Below are 15984 nucleotides of genomic sequence, written 5' to 3'. Positions count from 1 at the left end.
CACCGTTACACCAACTGACGGAGCAGAAGGCGACTTTCAAGTGGAGCAGTACATGTGAGATGGCCTTTAAGAGACTGAAGACGGCTTTGTGCACCAGCCCCATTTTGGCTTACCCCAGGGACAAAGGAATGTTAGTCCTCGATACCGATGCGAGTAACTCGGGAGTTGGGGCCGTATTGTCGCAGGTACAAGATGGGGAGGAAAGGGTTATCGAATATTTCAGCAAATTACATTCCAAACCAGAGAGAAATTACTGTGCCACGAGGAAGGAACTGCTAGCCATTGTCAAAGCCGTCAACCACTTCCACAAGTATCTATACGGACAGGAGTTTCTGATCAGGACCGACCACGCTGCCCTCTCGTGGCTACTGCAGATAAAGAATCCCGAGGGCCAAGTAGCGCGTTGGCTGGAACGACTACAGCAGTACCACTTTAGGATCAAACACCGAGCGGGTCGACTTCACAACAACGCTGACGCTCTGTCAAGACGTCCGTGTGGAGAGTGCAAGCACTGCGACAGGATCGACGCGGAAGTAGGGAACCTGCCCGTTCGTCGGACGATTTTTGAGCAAGATGAAGAATGGACAACGGCGCGGTTAAAGCGTGAGCAAGAAGCAGACGACATAATCGGACCAATACTAAAGTGGAAGGAGGAAGGAGTCGAACGACCCGGCTGGGCAGAATTGTCCGACCAATCCCCCAGTTTGAAGGCGTTATGGGCCCAATGGGATTCCTTGGTCATGGAAAATGGGCTCTTGAAGCGAAAGTGGGAGAGTCCTGATGGGCGTACCTCTAAGACGATGCTGGTACTCCCCAAGGTAAAGGTTTCCAAGGTCTTAGAGGAAGTTCATGCCGGAACATCTGGGGCCCATTTCGGAGTGAATAAGACTTTGTTGAAAATCCGGGAGAGGTTTTATTGGGTAGGCTATCGTGACGACGTCGAAAGTTGGTGTCGCAAGTGTACGACGTGTGCGGCCAGCCAAGGTCCTCATACCAGGGCGAGAGGAAAAATGAAGAAATATAATGTTGGGGCACCTTTCGAAAGAATCGCCATCGATGTGGCCGGTCCGTTCCCTGTAACAAACGACGGCAACAAGTTTATCCTGGTGGCTAGCGACTACTTCAGCAAGTGGCCAGATGCCTATGCCATTCCAAATCAGGAAGCCGTCACGGTCGCGAAAGTACTGGTTGACAATTGGATCAGTAGGTTTGGCGTCCCCTTGGAACTTCACTCAGACCAGGGACGCAATTTCGAATCCAACGTCTTCCAAAGAGTGATGCAGCTACTGGGAATACGTAAGACAAGGACAACGCCACTACACCCACAGTCCGACGGCATGGTGGAAAGGTTCAATCGGACTATGGAGCAACACCTTTCGAAAGTGGTAGAAGAGCACCAAAGGGATTGGGACCAGCACCTTCCACTATTCCTGCTGGCCTACCGCGCAGCTATCCACGACACCACGGGCCAAACACCTGCTCACGTTGTATTTGGGAAGGAACTGCGGCTGCCCTGTGACGTAGTCTTTGGATTGCCATCCGAAGAACCAATGGAAGTACGTGACTACGTGGACGAACTGAAAGAGAAGTTGGTCAACGTGCATGAACTAGTGAGGGGCCGGATCAAGATTGCCAGTGACCGAATGAAGACCCGTTATGATGTGAAGGCCAACTGTGGCGGATTCCAGGAAGATGACTTAGTGTGGCTGTATAACCCCCGACGGAAGAAGGGACGTTGCCCAAAACTGGCTCCTGACTGGGAAGGTCCATACACTATCGTCACTAGAATAAATGACGTAGTTTATCGGATCCAACGTGGACCGAAGACGAAGATGAAGATCGTTCATCTCGATCGACTAAAACGGTACGAAGGAAACAACGAAGACGCTTCCGATCGGGACGATCGGATTTGAAGAGGGGGGCAGTGTTACGAAATACACCCTTACGCCGCCCCAGTACGACGCCTATGGCGGTCGAGAGCCTTCTGGACGTACGCACGGCGCTGATGGGTGAATCATCGCTGTTGACGGCCGAGAGGCGGGCGCATAAAGACAGGTCTGGAGCGTCTCGAAGCGGCGTCCAGGGGAGTCTCGAAGCGGAGTCGCGATGGATGTTCGTGAAGGATCTCGATCAGAGACTATGGGTTTAAATAGAGGCGACCGTGGGTAATGGATTTCATTCATCCAGTGAAGACAGTCGAGAGCGCCGGAATAATTTCTGTACATATTCGTCGCAATAGATAGTGTTGTAATTCGACCTGAAGAAATAAATTTTTTGAGTTTTACCAACACCCGATTTATTATTCGTCCGTCAATCGTAACAATACTAAACAGATAACGCTTTCGCTTCGTCACCTCATGACAAATTCCATATTCCCGATCAGCCGTCACGTTTTAAAACCTCCGATAATAGCTCTCGGGGGTACCAACCAACTCCAACACCTCGTTTATTTATTTCTATTTCGAATGTTTGAATGCAAGTGCACAGACCCCTGTTCCGCGCTACTAAAATGCAATAAAAATGCTTCTATTTTCGAATCGAATGATGCCCAGATGTTGGATTGGCTACCGTAACACAACGCATTAATGACGTAAACTACAACTACTACACGTAAACCGTCAGTTGAACGACACAGATGACGTCCTCTTATGAATCTTTCATAAAAAATCCCGCTAATAGCTTCTGTCTACCGAAATCATGCTTGCATAATGCCGGCGTTGTATAAGCTGTCGCTCCGTCTCGTCGCTAAAAATCTCTTTGCGGGTACAAACGGCGCGAAAGTTCGCCGTTTTTTGCCTAGCGAAAGTGATCGGACCTGTCAGTCTAACGTGTTCGATTCAAGAGCCCATTTTTAATTTGGACTCGATTGCAACGAAAGTTTGCGGTGTCATTGAACGTCGGGCGCGCGCCGAACACCTCCTGATGAATGTTTTCGTGAGGTGGATCGGAAATGTCAAGGAGACGTCTCTTGAGATCTGGAGGAACATTCACCAGTCGATTAGCACATGTGGAAACGGACGCTAAATGGAAGTTTGATGGGACGCGTCAGATGGGTTGCTGCGATAAAGAGTAGCTAGATTTTACAGTTAGGGGGTCACGAGTCGCCAATGTCACCGAAATGTCAAATCCGGACCTTTCGATAAGTTATTATGGCGATATTTTTGTTGTTGCTATTTAATAGCTTGCTGTGATTACGAATGCTTGCTGAAAGCGAAAGGACTCGATTGTGTTTTTTTTTTGCGTTAGGTGCAATAAAATGCGGATGTGATTTTGATATCATTTTTGCACCAAAGTTGTTGTGAATGTGTCAAAATTGTCATTCACTCGCGAAAGTTCAAAAACTGTTCTTTTAAATGAGACCACACAAAAGTCAGAGGTCTCTAAAAGCTATCGCAGCCTTGGCTCGATTGTCTGCAAGGTTTGCGATATTATATCGACTGGTTTTGGTCAAGACCGCGCTTACAGATTAAGATATTGATAAGTTTCAGTGCTTGTGGTTAATGGTCCCCCAGGTTTTGCGTTGCGTACACGGGTATGCTATAAAAATGTAAAATTGGATTTATCGAAACATCGACTAACATTTATTGTCTCAGATTTGGTCCGTTTAATTCCCCCGAGATTGGAGGAACATTGTACGTTATAATTAGTTTGTATATTGGGTGTATCAAAGTGTATTGTAAAGCAACGTTTTACGATTTTACTTAGAAACCATAAAAGCGACTTATCTCAAATGGGTTATCGTAAAGATGGCAAATCACTAATGGATTTTTGTGTTTATACGCTTCAGAAATTTGATGACGTCTCTTCAAATTTTACACGCTTTTGTCGTATTTTTTCATCCTTTTCTTTGTGTCATTTCTTCGACTTTTGTATCAATTTTTTTGTAATTTCTTCGATGTTTGAATTTAGTGATGACGTCATCTAGTTTTTGGTGGAAATAAAAAGTAAATTTTGATCAGTGATTACATGTTTAGCGTAGCCTTAACACATTTGAAAAATTTAATTTTTCGATTTTTCAATTTCTCAATTTTTAAAATTTTCAATTTTTCAATGTTAAATTTTGTACAAAATATCATTGGCTTATTTAATTTACTGTGAGATGACGATTTAATTTTAGCAAGTGGTAAAATCCAAAATTAAAGAAAAACTTCAAAAATTTTCAATTTTTCGATTTTTCTCGACTTCTCAATTTTTCGAGTTTTCAATCTTTCAATTCTTCAATTTTTAGATTTTGCAAGTTTTTGGTTTTTCAATTTTAGATTTTTCGACTTTTAGATGTTTCGATTTTTCAATTTTTTGACCTTTGGCTTTTTCGATTTTTCATTTTTTTGTCGTTTCTTGTCGTTCTTTTTGATCTTTTTTTGTTATATTTTTTGGCGTATTTTTTTCCATCTTTTTTGTGTCATTTTTTTGAATCTTTTTATCAATTTTTTTGGCATTGTTCAATTTTGTACTCTTCAATTTTTCGATTTTTCTCGACCTCTCAATTTTTCGATTTTTAAATCTTTCAATTCTTCAATTTTTGGATTTTGCAAGTTTTTGGTTTTTCAATTTTCGATTTTTCGACTTGCTGATGTTTCGATTTTACAATTTTTAGATTTTTCAATATGTATTTCAATTTTTCGACTTTTTGACCTTTGGATTTTTCGATTTCTCATTTTTTGGCGTTTTTGTCGTTCTTTTTGGTCTTTTTTTGTTATATTTTTTGGCGTATTTTTTCCATCTTTTTTGTGTCATTTTTTTGGATCTTTTTATCAATTTTTTTGTCATTTTTTTTGTAATCCTCTATTTTTGTCGACTATTTTTGGCATTGTTCAATTTTGTACTCTTCAATTTTTCGATTTTTCTCGACCTCTCAAATTTTCGATTCTTCCATTTTTCGATTCTTCAATTTTTATATTTTGCAAGTTTTTGGTTTTTCAATTTTAGAATTTTCGACTTTTAGATGTTTCGATTTTTCAATTTTTTGACCTTTGGCTTTTTCGATTTTTCATTTTTTTGTCGTTTCTTGTCGTTCTTTTTGATCTTTTTTTGTTATATTTTTTGGCGTATTTTTTTCCATCTTTTTTGTGTCATTTTTTTGAATCTTTTTATCAATTTTTTTGGCATTGTTCAATTTTGTACTCTTCAATTTTTCGATTTTTCTCGACCTCTCAATTTTTCGATTTTTAAATCTTTCAATTCTTCAATTTTTGGATTTTGCAAGTTTTTGGTTTTTCAATTTTCGATTTTTCGACTTGCTGATGTTTCGATTTTACAATTTTTAGATTTTTCAATATGTATTTCAATTTTTCGACTTTTTGACCTTTGGATTTTTCGATTTCTCATTTTTTGGCGTTTTTTGTCGTTCTTTTTGGTCTTTTTTGTTATATTTTTTGGCGTATTTTTTCCATCTTTTTTGTGTCATTTTTTTGGATCTTTTTATCAATTTTTTTGTCATTTTTTTTGTAATCTTCTATTTTTGTGGACTAATTTTGGCATTGTTTAATTTTGTATTTTTCAATTTTTCGATTTTTCTCGACCTCTCAATTTTTCGATTTTTCAATCTTTCAATTCTTCAATTTTTAGATTTTGCAAGTTTTTGGTTCTTCAATTTTAGATTTTTCGACTTTCTGATGTTTCGATTTTTCAATTTTTGTTCGATTTTTTGACCTTTGGATTTTTAAATTTTTCAATTTTTTTTTGCGTTTTTTGTCGTCTTTTTTGGTCTTTTTTTGTTACATTTTTTGGCGTATTTTTTCCATCTTTTTTGTAACCGTCTATTTTTGTCGACTATTTTTGGCATTGTTCAATTTTGTACTCTTCAATTTTTCGATTTTTCAATCTTGAAATTCTTCAATTTCTCGATTATTTTAATTTTAGATTTTTTCGACTATTCAATTTTTCGAGTTTCGGATGGTTCGATTTTTAGATTTTTGTTCGATTTTTAGATTTTTCAATATATATTTCAATTTTTAGATTTTGATTTTATTTTTTCAATTTTTATAGATTTTCAATTTTTCGATTTTTTGACCTTTGGATTTTTCGATTTTTAAATTTTTTTTGACGTTTTTTGTCGTTCTTTTTGGCTTTTTTTTTACATTTTTTTGCGTATTTTTTCCACCTTTATTGTGCCATTTTTTTGGATCTTTTTGTCATTTTTTTTGTAACCTTCTATTTTTGTCGACTATTTTTGGCATTGTTCAATTTTGTACTCTTCAATTTTTCGATTTTTCAATCTTTCAATTCTTCAATTTCTCGATTATTTTTATTTTAGATTTTTCGACTTTCTGATGTTTCGATTTTTAGATTTTTCAATATTTATTTCAATTTTTGGATTTTCATTTTATTTTTTCAATTTTTGTAGATTTTCAATTTTTCGATTTTTTGACCTTTGGATTTTTCGATTTTTCAATTTTTTTTGGCGTTTTTTGTCATCCTTTTTTGGTCTTTTTTTTTTGTTACAGTTTTTGGCGTGTTTTTTCCATCTTTTTTGTGTCATTTTTTGGATCTTTTTATCAATGTTTTTGTCATTTTTTTTGTAACCCTCGTATTTTTGTCGACTATTTTTGGCATTGTTCAATTTTGTACTTTTCAAGTTTTCGACTTTTCAATTTTTGACCTTTGGATTTTTCAATTTTTCAATTTTTTTTGACGTTTTGTGTCGTCCTTTTTGGTTTTTTTGTGGCGTATTTTTTCCATCTTTTTTGTGCCATTTTTTTGGATCTTTTTATCAATCTTTTCGTATTTTTTTTTTGTAATCCTCTATTTGTGTCAACTATTTTTGGCATTGTTCAATTTTGTACTCGTCAATTTTTCGATTTTTCAATCTTGAAATTCTTCAATTTCTCGATTATTTTAATTTTAGATTTTTCGACTATTCAATTTTTCGAGTTTCGGATGGTTCGATTTTTAGATTTTTGTTCGATTTTTAGATTTTTCAATATATATTTCAATTTTTAGATTTTGATTTTATTTTTTCAATTTTTATAGATTTTCAATTTTTCGATTTTTTGACCTTTGGATTTTTCGATTTTTAAATTTTTTTTGACGTTTTTTGTCGTTCTTTTTGGCCTTTTTTTTACATTTTTTTGCGTATTTTTTCCACCTTTATTGTGCCATTTTTTTGGATCTTTTTGTCATTTTTTTTTGTAACCTTCTATTTTTGTCGACTATTTTTGGCATTGTTCAATTTTGTACTCTTCAATTTTTCGACTTTTCAATTTTTGACCTTTGGATTTTTCAATTTTTCAATTTTTTTTGACGTTTTTTGTCGTCCTTTTGGTCTTTTTGTGGCGTATTTTTTCCATCTTTTTTGTGCCATTTTTTTGGATCTTTTTATCAATCTTTTCGTATTTTTTTTTTGTAATCCTCTATTTGTGTCAACTGTTTTTGGCATTGTTCAATTTTGTACTCGTCAATTTTTCGACTTCTCAATTTTTTATTTTTCGACTTTTTGATGTTTGCTTTTGTCGATTTTTGTTCGATTTTTAGATTTTTCAATATTTCAATTTTTTGACTTTTGTTTTTCCGATTTTTCAATTTTTATGTTTTAGACTTTTCAATATTTCGATTTTTTTTGACCTTTCCAGTTTCTCGATTAATCGATTTTTGGTTTTTCAACTTTTCGATTTTTCAGTCTTTCATTTCTTCAATTTTCCAAGTTTTTGATTTTTCAATTTCTCGATTATTTTAATTTTAGATTTTTCGACTTTTCGATTTCTCGATTTTTGTTCAATTCTTGCAATGTTTCTCCGATTTTTAGATTTTTCAAATTTTCGAATTTAAAGTTTTGGACTTTTCAATTTTTCGATTTTTTGACCTTTTGATTTCTCGATTTTTCAATTTTTGGAGGTATTTGTCGCCTTTTTTTTTTGGGTCTTTTTTTGTTGTGTTTTTTTTTGCCACTTCTTGAACCTTTCTATCAATTTTTGACCCCTCCACCCTTGTCGACTATTTTTGTCCCTTTTTTCACCTTTTCCTTGTTGCTTTTTTCGCCTTTTTTGACGTTTTTGTGGCTTTTTTGACGCTTTATGTAACCTTTTTTATTACAATTTTTTCGCGTCGTTCTATCACTTTTTTTGTCAGATTTTTTACATGGGCTTTTTATGCCTTTTTATTTCTCTGTTTTCGTACTTTTCTTGTAACCCAATTTTTATTTCGTTTATTTATTTTTTTCGCCTTTTGTAGATGTTTTTTTGTGGATTTTCAGCCGCTTTTTTGTGGCCGCTTCTATCACCTTTTTTGGATTGTTTTATCGTCTTTATTGTTGTAATCAAACTGATTCAGAGAATTCTTTTTGTTTTTTGTATGACGTCAGACGTCTCGCTATGCACACCTGCATAATGGCGAGTCAGTCGATCTCATGTAGCCCAAGTGGCAAGAGTGTATGTAGCGTTCATCAATATATTCTCCGTTGTTCCACAAGTTGGCTTGGTTTTATTTAAAACCTTATTAGGTTATGGTCCCAGACACGACAGTGGTGTTCTAGTATCATAGTGGAAGCAACATTGTAGAAATGGAAAACGGAGATAAGGTGCAAGTGGAGAAGTTGCGTGATGCAAGCAACTGGCCACAATGGCAGTTTGTGATGAAAACGTTGTTGGATTGTAACGGTGCCTTAGAAGTCTGTGAGGGAATCTTTGTGAAGCCAACAGCCCCAGCACAAGGAGCAGATGCAGCGGCAATAGCAAGCTACAATTCCGATTTAGCAGCATGGAACAAAGCAGACAAAATCGCGAAGAAGTTTTTTGTGACTACTGTGGAACCGAAACCGCTTCAATTTTTAATGAACGCGGAGACGGCTCGCGATATGTGGATGAAATTGCACTCAGTTTACGATTTGCAAAGTGATGAAACTTTGGCCTTGATCCAGAAGCAATTTTTCGATTTTAAATGGGATGGATCACTATCCGTCGGTGAACACATCGCCAAGCTGGAGCAGTTAACCCATCGAATGCGAAAGTTGAATGCGACAATTCCAGATTCGATGCTGCTGTCCAGAATTTTGTCCATTTTACCTGGAGAGTACAAGCATTTCCATAGTGCTTGGGACTCCACCGGTCCAACGTTAAAAACATTGGACAACTTAACGACGAGGCTGCTCACCGAAGAACAGAGACTGAAGACGCATAGTGCCGAAAATGTTGAAGAAACTGTGGCTTTGATGTCTAAAGTGACATTACAAGCAAAGGGAAACACCATGAAAAGCAAGAAGAAAAATGGTTGTTTTACGTGTGGTAAGAAAGATCACATGCGAAAAGATTGCAAGGGATGCTTTTCATGTGGATCGAAATACCACTTGGCCAAAAATTGTGTTAAAAAACAAACGGAGCACAACTCTAGGGGTAGAAGACATGATGAACAGCCCACAGCCTTTATAGGAAATCTGCAAGATGAGAAATGTGATGATCAATGGGTCATCGATTCAGCTGCTTCAGATCACATGACGAACAACAGAAATGTTTTCAAAGATTTTGAAGAGTTCTCTAAACCATTGGACGTCAACGTCGGCAACGGTCAAAAGGTCAAAGCGTTTGGAAAAGGAACCATTGAAGTTGAGTGTTCAGTGAATGAACAATGGTTACCCGGAAATATGTTCGATGTGCTGTATACGCCGGACATGATTTGCAATTTGTTTTCAGTTAAGACAGCCGCGAAAAAGAATATAAACTTTGTCATAAAAAATAGGGGCCGTGCTTGTGTTTTCGAAAAGAACGGAAAAATAGTGGCAACGGGCACTGAAATGAACAATTTGTTCAAGATGAATATGCGAGTGATTATGCCGGAAATAAGAATCGCCTGCGCAGCCCAGAAAGAAGATACGTTGCAGCTCTGGCACGAGAGACTCGTACATCAAAACAAAAGACATGTGCAAAGTGTATTAAAACGAATGGACATTGGGGTTGAAGTGACCAGTGAATTTTGTGAAGGGTGTGCTTATGGCAAGATGCACCGTCAGCCCTTTGGAACTCGCAAAGAAAGAGCGACAGCGCCGCGAGAAGTGATAAACGCGGATGTTTGCGGTCCAATGCATGTGGAATCTATAGGCAAGAAACGTTATTGTCTGATATTCAAAGATGATTATAGTAGTTTCCGAACTGTGTATTTCTTGCGAAATAAATCTGAAGTTTCGGAAAAATTTGAGATGTTTTGTAATCAAGTTCAAAACAAGTTCCACGAACAAATAAAAGAATTGGTCACTGACGGCGGCCGAGAATTCGACAACCAGGCAATGAAAACAATAACAGGACGTCTGGGAATTAAACACACGTTGACACCTCCATATACACCACAACATAACGCCGTGTCAGAACGTGAGAACCGCACGTGTGTTGAAGCTGCAAGGTCGATGCTGCATTCAAGGTCCGATCTTCCAATCGGTTTATGGGCGGAAGCAATAAATACTGCAGTTTTTGTTTTGAACAAGACTGGTCCGACGAAAATTCCAGGAAAGTCACCTCATGAAATATGGTACGAGAAAGAGGTTAGTGGAATCGAAACGTACCGTGTGTTTGGTTCAGAATGTTATGTTCACGTGCCAAAACAACTTCGACGAAAGCTTGAAAAGAAAGCTATCAAGGGCTATTTTGTGGGATATCACGATGGTCTTGGCGGCTACAGAGTGTATGTGCCGGAGAAACGTGATATCGTCGTCAGTCGCGACGTGTTATTTGAAAGTGAACCGCTTCAAAAACCCATAAATATGTGCGAAATCGAAGAAGCTGATGCAACACAATGTGAATCGAACGAAATTCCATTAATTGCTGACGACGAACCGGAAGAACTGGAAGAGATAAGCGATAACAGTTATTCTTCAACATCAACTGATGACCCTGAATATGTTGTATCGTCGAGAGATAATTCTGTTTTGGACTCGCAAGATGAGGGTGAAAACCCACCTGCAAAACTTCTAAGAGATCGTTCCAAAATCAGAAAACCAGATTATTTTGGCTTTTATTCGATGATGGAAGTAACAAATGGTGACAGAGTGGTACCAACAAGTTACGAAGAAGCCGTGTCGTGTCCCGATCAAATTCATTGGAAGAACGCGATGGATGACGAACTAAACTCGCTTAAACAGACTGATACTTGGACTTTGACAAATCGACCGGTAAATGCCAAAGTATTGGATAACAAGTGGGTTTTTAAACTGAAAAATAGTGCCGACCGTGGAAAAGTGAAATATAAAGCGCGATTGGTGATACGAGGTTTTCGTCAAGAACCTGGCATCGACTTTAATGAGACATTTAGTCCGGTCGCGAGATATGAAACCATCCGTGTCGCGCTTGCCGTCGCCGCGAAAGAACGTTTGTGTATTAGACAATTTGACATCAAAACAGCGTTCCTTTACGGTACATTAGAAGATGGCGAAGAAATTTACATGCAACAGCCTACGGGATATGAGAACGGGACTGATCAAGTGTGTAAATTAAAGAAGAGTCTATACGGGCTTAAGCAAGCCTCGAGATGTTGGAATGCACGATTTTCCGATTTTATGGTGAAGAACGGATTATGTGAAAGTGAGTCCGATCCATGCTTGTTTGTGAGAGCAAACGAAAGACAAAAATTATTCGTAATAATTTATGTCGATGACGGCTTGGTGTTTGCCACAAAACCAAGTGATGCGAACAATTTCTTAAGTGCCCTTCGAAGGGAGTTCAAGGTCTCGGTGGAAAGCAGAGTTACATCATTTCTAGGAATTGATCTCACTTTTCTAGACAATGGCTCAATTCTTTTAACTCAAAGCACCTACATCAAGAAAATTTTACAACGCTTTCACATGCAAGAATGTAAAGCAGTATCAACGCCAATTGATATCGGATGGAATAAGTGCGATGAATTAAACAAGAGTGCTGAAAATGTGCCATATCGTGAAGCTGTTGGCAATTTAATGTTTTTGCAATGCGCTACAAGGCCGGATATCGCGTTTGCAATCAATGTCTTGTCAAGATGTCTGGACAAACCATCGCTAGCTCATTGGTCTCTAGTAAAAAGGGTGTTCCGATATCTGCAGGGTACGCAAAATTATGGTATTTTATTTACTGGCAGCGGCAACTTCGAAATATTTAGTGACGCCGATTATGCTGGCGACCTGGAAACCAGAAAATCAACTTCGGGGATAGTTTGCAGGTTTGGTGGAGCACCGGTCATCTGGAAAAGCAAGAAACAACAGTGCGTGGCCTTATCAACGTGTGAAGCCGAATTTGTGAGTGCCGCGAGTGCCGCAAAAGAAGGTATTTGGTTATCGCGAGTGTTGAGTGATCTTGGCATCGACACAGGTGTTTTGAAACTGTTCATAGACAATCAGAGTGCCATTAAAATTATAAAGAACAATGAATTGCATGATCGATCTAAACACATTGATATTAAGTATCGCTTTATTCGTGACATGTATAAGAAACGTAAAATTGAAGTATGTTACATTTGTAGTAGTAGTCAACTGGCGGATATGTTTACAAAAGCTTTGTCAAAAGTAAGATTTGTAGAATTAAGAAATTCTTTAAACATATGTGAGATATAATATAATATTTTTGTTGGTTTGTTAGATGAATCAGTTTGAGGGGGAATATTGTTGTAATCAAACTGATTCAGAGAATTCTTTTTGTTTTTTGTATGACGTCAGACGTCTCGCTATGCACACCTGCATAATGGCGAGTCAGTCGATCTCATGTAGCCCAAGTGGCAAGAGTGTATGTAGCGTTCATCAATATATTCTCCGTTGTTCCACAAGTTGGCTTGGTTTTATTTAAAACCTTATTAGTCTTTTTTCTAGTTTTTTTTGGTGGCTTTTTGGTCATCTTTATTGTCCTTTCTGTCCCCCTTTTTTGGCGTTTTTCTTTCATCGCGTTTCGATGGCGCATTTTCTTAGAAGTTTTATTTTTGCTGGATTTTTTAGTTGATTTTTTTGTCTCTTTTTATCCCTCTTTTCGACTTTTTTTCGTCTTTTTTGGCTTTTTTGTGGCGTTGGTCTCCTTTTCCCCTCCTTTTTTTCTTTTCTTTATTGCGTTTTTTTTTTTTGTGAAATTTTTGACGCTTTTTTTGTCTCTTTTCTCCTTTGTTATCGATTTTTTGTGGCCTTTTTTCTTTTCTACCTCCATTTTCCCGTGTTTTTATAACCCTCCCTCCCCAACTTTTTTTTTATGTTAAATATTTGCCAAAGTCAGTTTTTTTCTCAGCAAGACTAGCCCCGCCCACCCGCCCTTTATTTTTTTGGAAGTTATGCCATTGGCCAAAATCAGTCATATCTTATAAAGTGCTAGCCCCGCCCACCCACCCTCTATTTTTTTGGAAGGTATCCCATTTACCAAAATCAGTCTTATCTTAGCAAGTCTCGCCCACCCCCACTCTTCTCATTTTAACGACTAATTTTATTTCTGTTCAGTAAAAGATCGTTAATTTTATTAAGAACACATAAAATCAATCACTAAATGGAGACAGGGTGGGTGGGCGGGGCTAATTATGTCCCTCTGTCGAGTGGGAGTGGAAAATGTTTTCATTATTTTTTTTTTTTTTGATAGTTTTTGTCACGTAGATTTTTAAAACGATCATTGACTTTAAATATGTTGTGAATGTCTTCATTTTTAAACGTTCAAAGAAATCGAAAAGTAGGATTTTTACAAGACTTGTCAGCTAACTCAACTTTTGGCGCGAATCCACATATTTTGGTTTTTTTAATTATTACCGCTAGAGGTCAGCCACTTCGTGAAATTCCGAAATCCTGAGAATAAGTGTGTATAAGCAATATTTTCAAGTGACGTCATCAATTTTTCATAGGGAATGAGAGAGACAGGGAGGGAGAGAACTTGCGTTTTCGTTTTCTATGGCTTGCGAAATTCCAGCCAAACATGAAATCATCAATTGGTTAAAATGTAGCGTAAGAGGTCACCATTTTATTGTATTTAAATGTTATTATTCGTCGTTGTGTTTGTGGTTGTGGTGGCATATTGGCTGCGGTTTCGGTTACGTGTACACAGACAAAGTTGGGAATTTCGTAGATTAAGAAACAACAACTTATTGTATCGATACGGAAGAAAAATCGGAATTTTCTGCACTCCGCTTGAATAACTCCGAAAAACAAACAAAACTCAATTCTGAGAACGCAGGGAAAGTTTTTGTCGCTTCTCCGCGAAACTTCCGTTTGACAAAACAACCAATCACGACTTACGTAATTACCGCGCTCCAATGAAAAAGCGCGAAAATCCCGCGACGAGATGAACGCCCGATTGACTAATTCGGCGCTAATTAAATCTGTTGATCCAAGTCTGCTCATTATATAAACGCCATGTTTACAAACATGGCGTATTTACCATAACAATTATGACAAGAAGCGGCGTTTCGATTAAGTAGCGCGTAAAAATCCAGGTCGAGAAAAACGCTAGTTGGCTTTGCTTAGTCATATTACCATTCTAGTAAACAATCGCTGTTCCGCAACCTTATTCTTTCGTTTCTTGCACTATTTATGCAAATTAATGCGGCGTGAGCCGTGGGCGTCACGGATGATTGGAATATTGTCACGGTCAAAAATGCTATCTATTGAAAAAAATTTAGTCGCACCCACATGAAATTTTACCGCTGATTGTGTGTATTTTTACTTCCCGTCGGCCGACTTTCTACTTTTGCATTTTCTCGACTCTCCCGTTGCCGTCTGTCTGTCCGTCTGTCTGCCGTCCCGGATTTTCATTAGACACATGATCTCCGAAAGCACTTGAAAATTATTAAAAATTGTATTATTATTACGTCGTGTGATGTTGTAATTCACGTGGTGTTTCTTTCCAGCTGGAGAACGTCTATTCCCACGTGGTGAAGCCCCTCGAGGACTTTCGCAAGAAGCACATCGGAGGCGTGAAAAACGAGAAGAAGAAATTCGAAAAGCAGACGGCCAAGTTCTGTCAGTGCCAAGAGAGATATTTAAATCTCACCACGAAAAAACCGAATTCGCTTCAAGAGGTTTGTTTGCGTTTTTTTCTTTTTTCGTATCCACAAGTGCTACCGAAACGCGCCACATGGACGATGAAAAATTGACGCGATTGAGATTCGTTTGTTTCACGACCTTGAGATGTTTGCGAGTATATCGCGAAATGTAAAATTAGCCCACTTCCCATCGCCGACGGAAGTGGTTATTTTAGCGTGCGCTATTAGCCGGGCGAGGGGGGCGAGAGGGATTGAGTTTTTTTGTTCGAGGTGGGGCAGCGGCTCTCAACGTGTGGTCGCTACCCTCTGTAAAAATTTAACGCGATAAAAAATCGAGAACGAGGACTAGTTTAAAGGATGAAATTTTTCTTGTTTGCTCTGGGCTCTGGGGGAATTTGAGAACACCGATCGCATTATCACACGTTGTGGCAATATCCTAGTTCGACGACCCGGCGATTGGTTTTGTGTTTGGTTTGCGCTTGACTGCGCCGCGGATTGACACGAGGGGGTGGCTGTCGGCGGTGCGGAGGCGGATGCCATAACACGTCGACGTATCTCAGGGCGACAAGTTCCGACTAATGAAATCAGGGACTTGTGTGCGTACTCGTCGATTTGTGGTTTATGAAGCCGTGTCGAGTTTTAAGTTGTTTTGTTTGTTGTTTTAAGTAAGGTTGTCGGAAGCGTGGTGAATCGTTAATCAAAATTTATGCGTTCGTGCCACCCTCTCCAGGAATTGATGATGACGTCGTACAATTTTGGCGAATAAATGTTATTTAAATGTTAAAAAGTAACATACTATTGTATTAGTGGTTTATGAATCCGCTTTGAATTTTTTTTCAATGTTTCTATGCCCTAGTTTTTCTTGGATTTTTCAATTTTTCGATATTTCAATTGTGGGATTTTGCAATATGTGACTTCTATAGTTTTTCCCTTTTTCGATTTTTTTTTTAATTTTCATTTTTTAACTTCGATTTTACAAAATTGTATGATTTTATCGCATAAATGTTATTTAAATTTTAAAAAGTAACATGGTCCCATTGTAGTAGTGGTTTATGAATCCGCGTTGAATTTTTTTTCTAGACATCAAGATTT

The 15984-nt window shown here is 38.0% G+C and overlaps 1 protein-coding gene across 1 annotated transcript in view; it reads left to right on the top strand.

Annotated features, from left to right (window-relative positions):
* Positions 1-15984, top strand: part of LOC135140820 (rho GTPase-activating protein 26-like) — a 104325-nt gene that overhangs the window by 54651 nt on the left and 33690 nt on the right. The window contains exon 3 of the mRNA XM_064071516.1: positions 14758-14928. Coding sequence (XP_063927586.1) covers positions 14758-14928 — 171 coding nt within the window. The remainder of the gene's footprint in view (positions 1-14757; positions 14929-15984) is intronic.

The sequence above is a fragment of the Zophobas morio genome, unplaced genomic scaffold (genome assembly GCF_036711695.1).
Source record: "Zophobas morio isolate AGI-343-1 ecotype UQ-CSIRO unplaced genomic scaffold, CSIRO_AGI_Zmor_V1 ptg000041l, whole genome shotgun sequence".
Taxonomy (NCBI): domain Eukaryota; kingdom Metazoa; phylum Arthropoda; class Insecta; order Coleoptera; family Tenebrionidae; genus Zophobas; species Zophobas morio.
The sequence above is the reverse complement of the archived record's forward strand: the minus strand, read 5'-3'. Positions and strand labels throughout refer to the sequence as shown.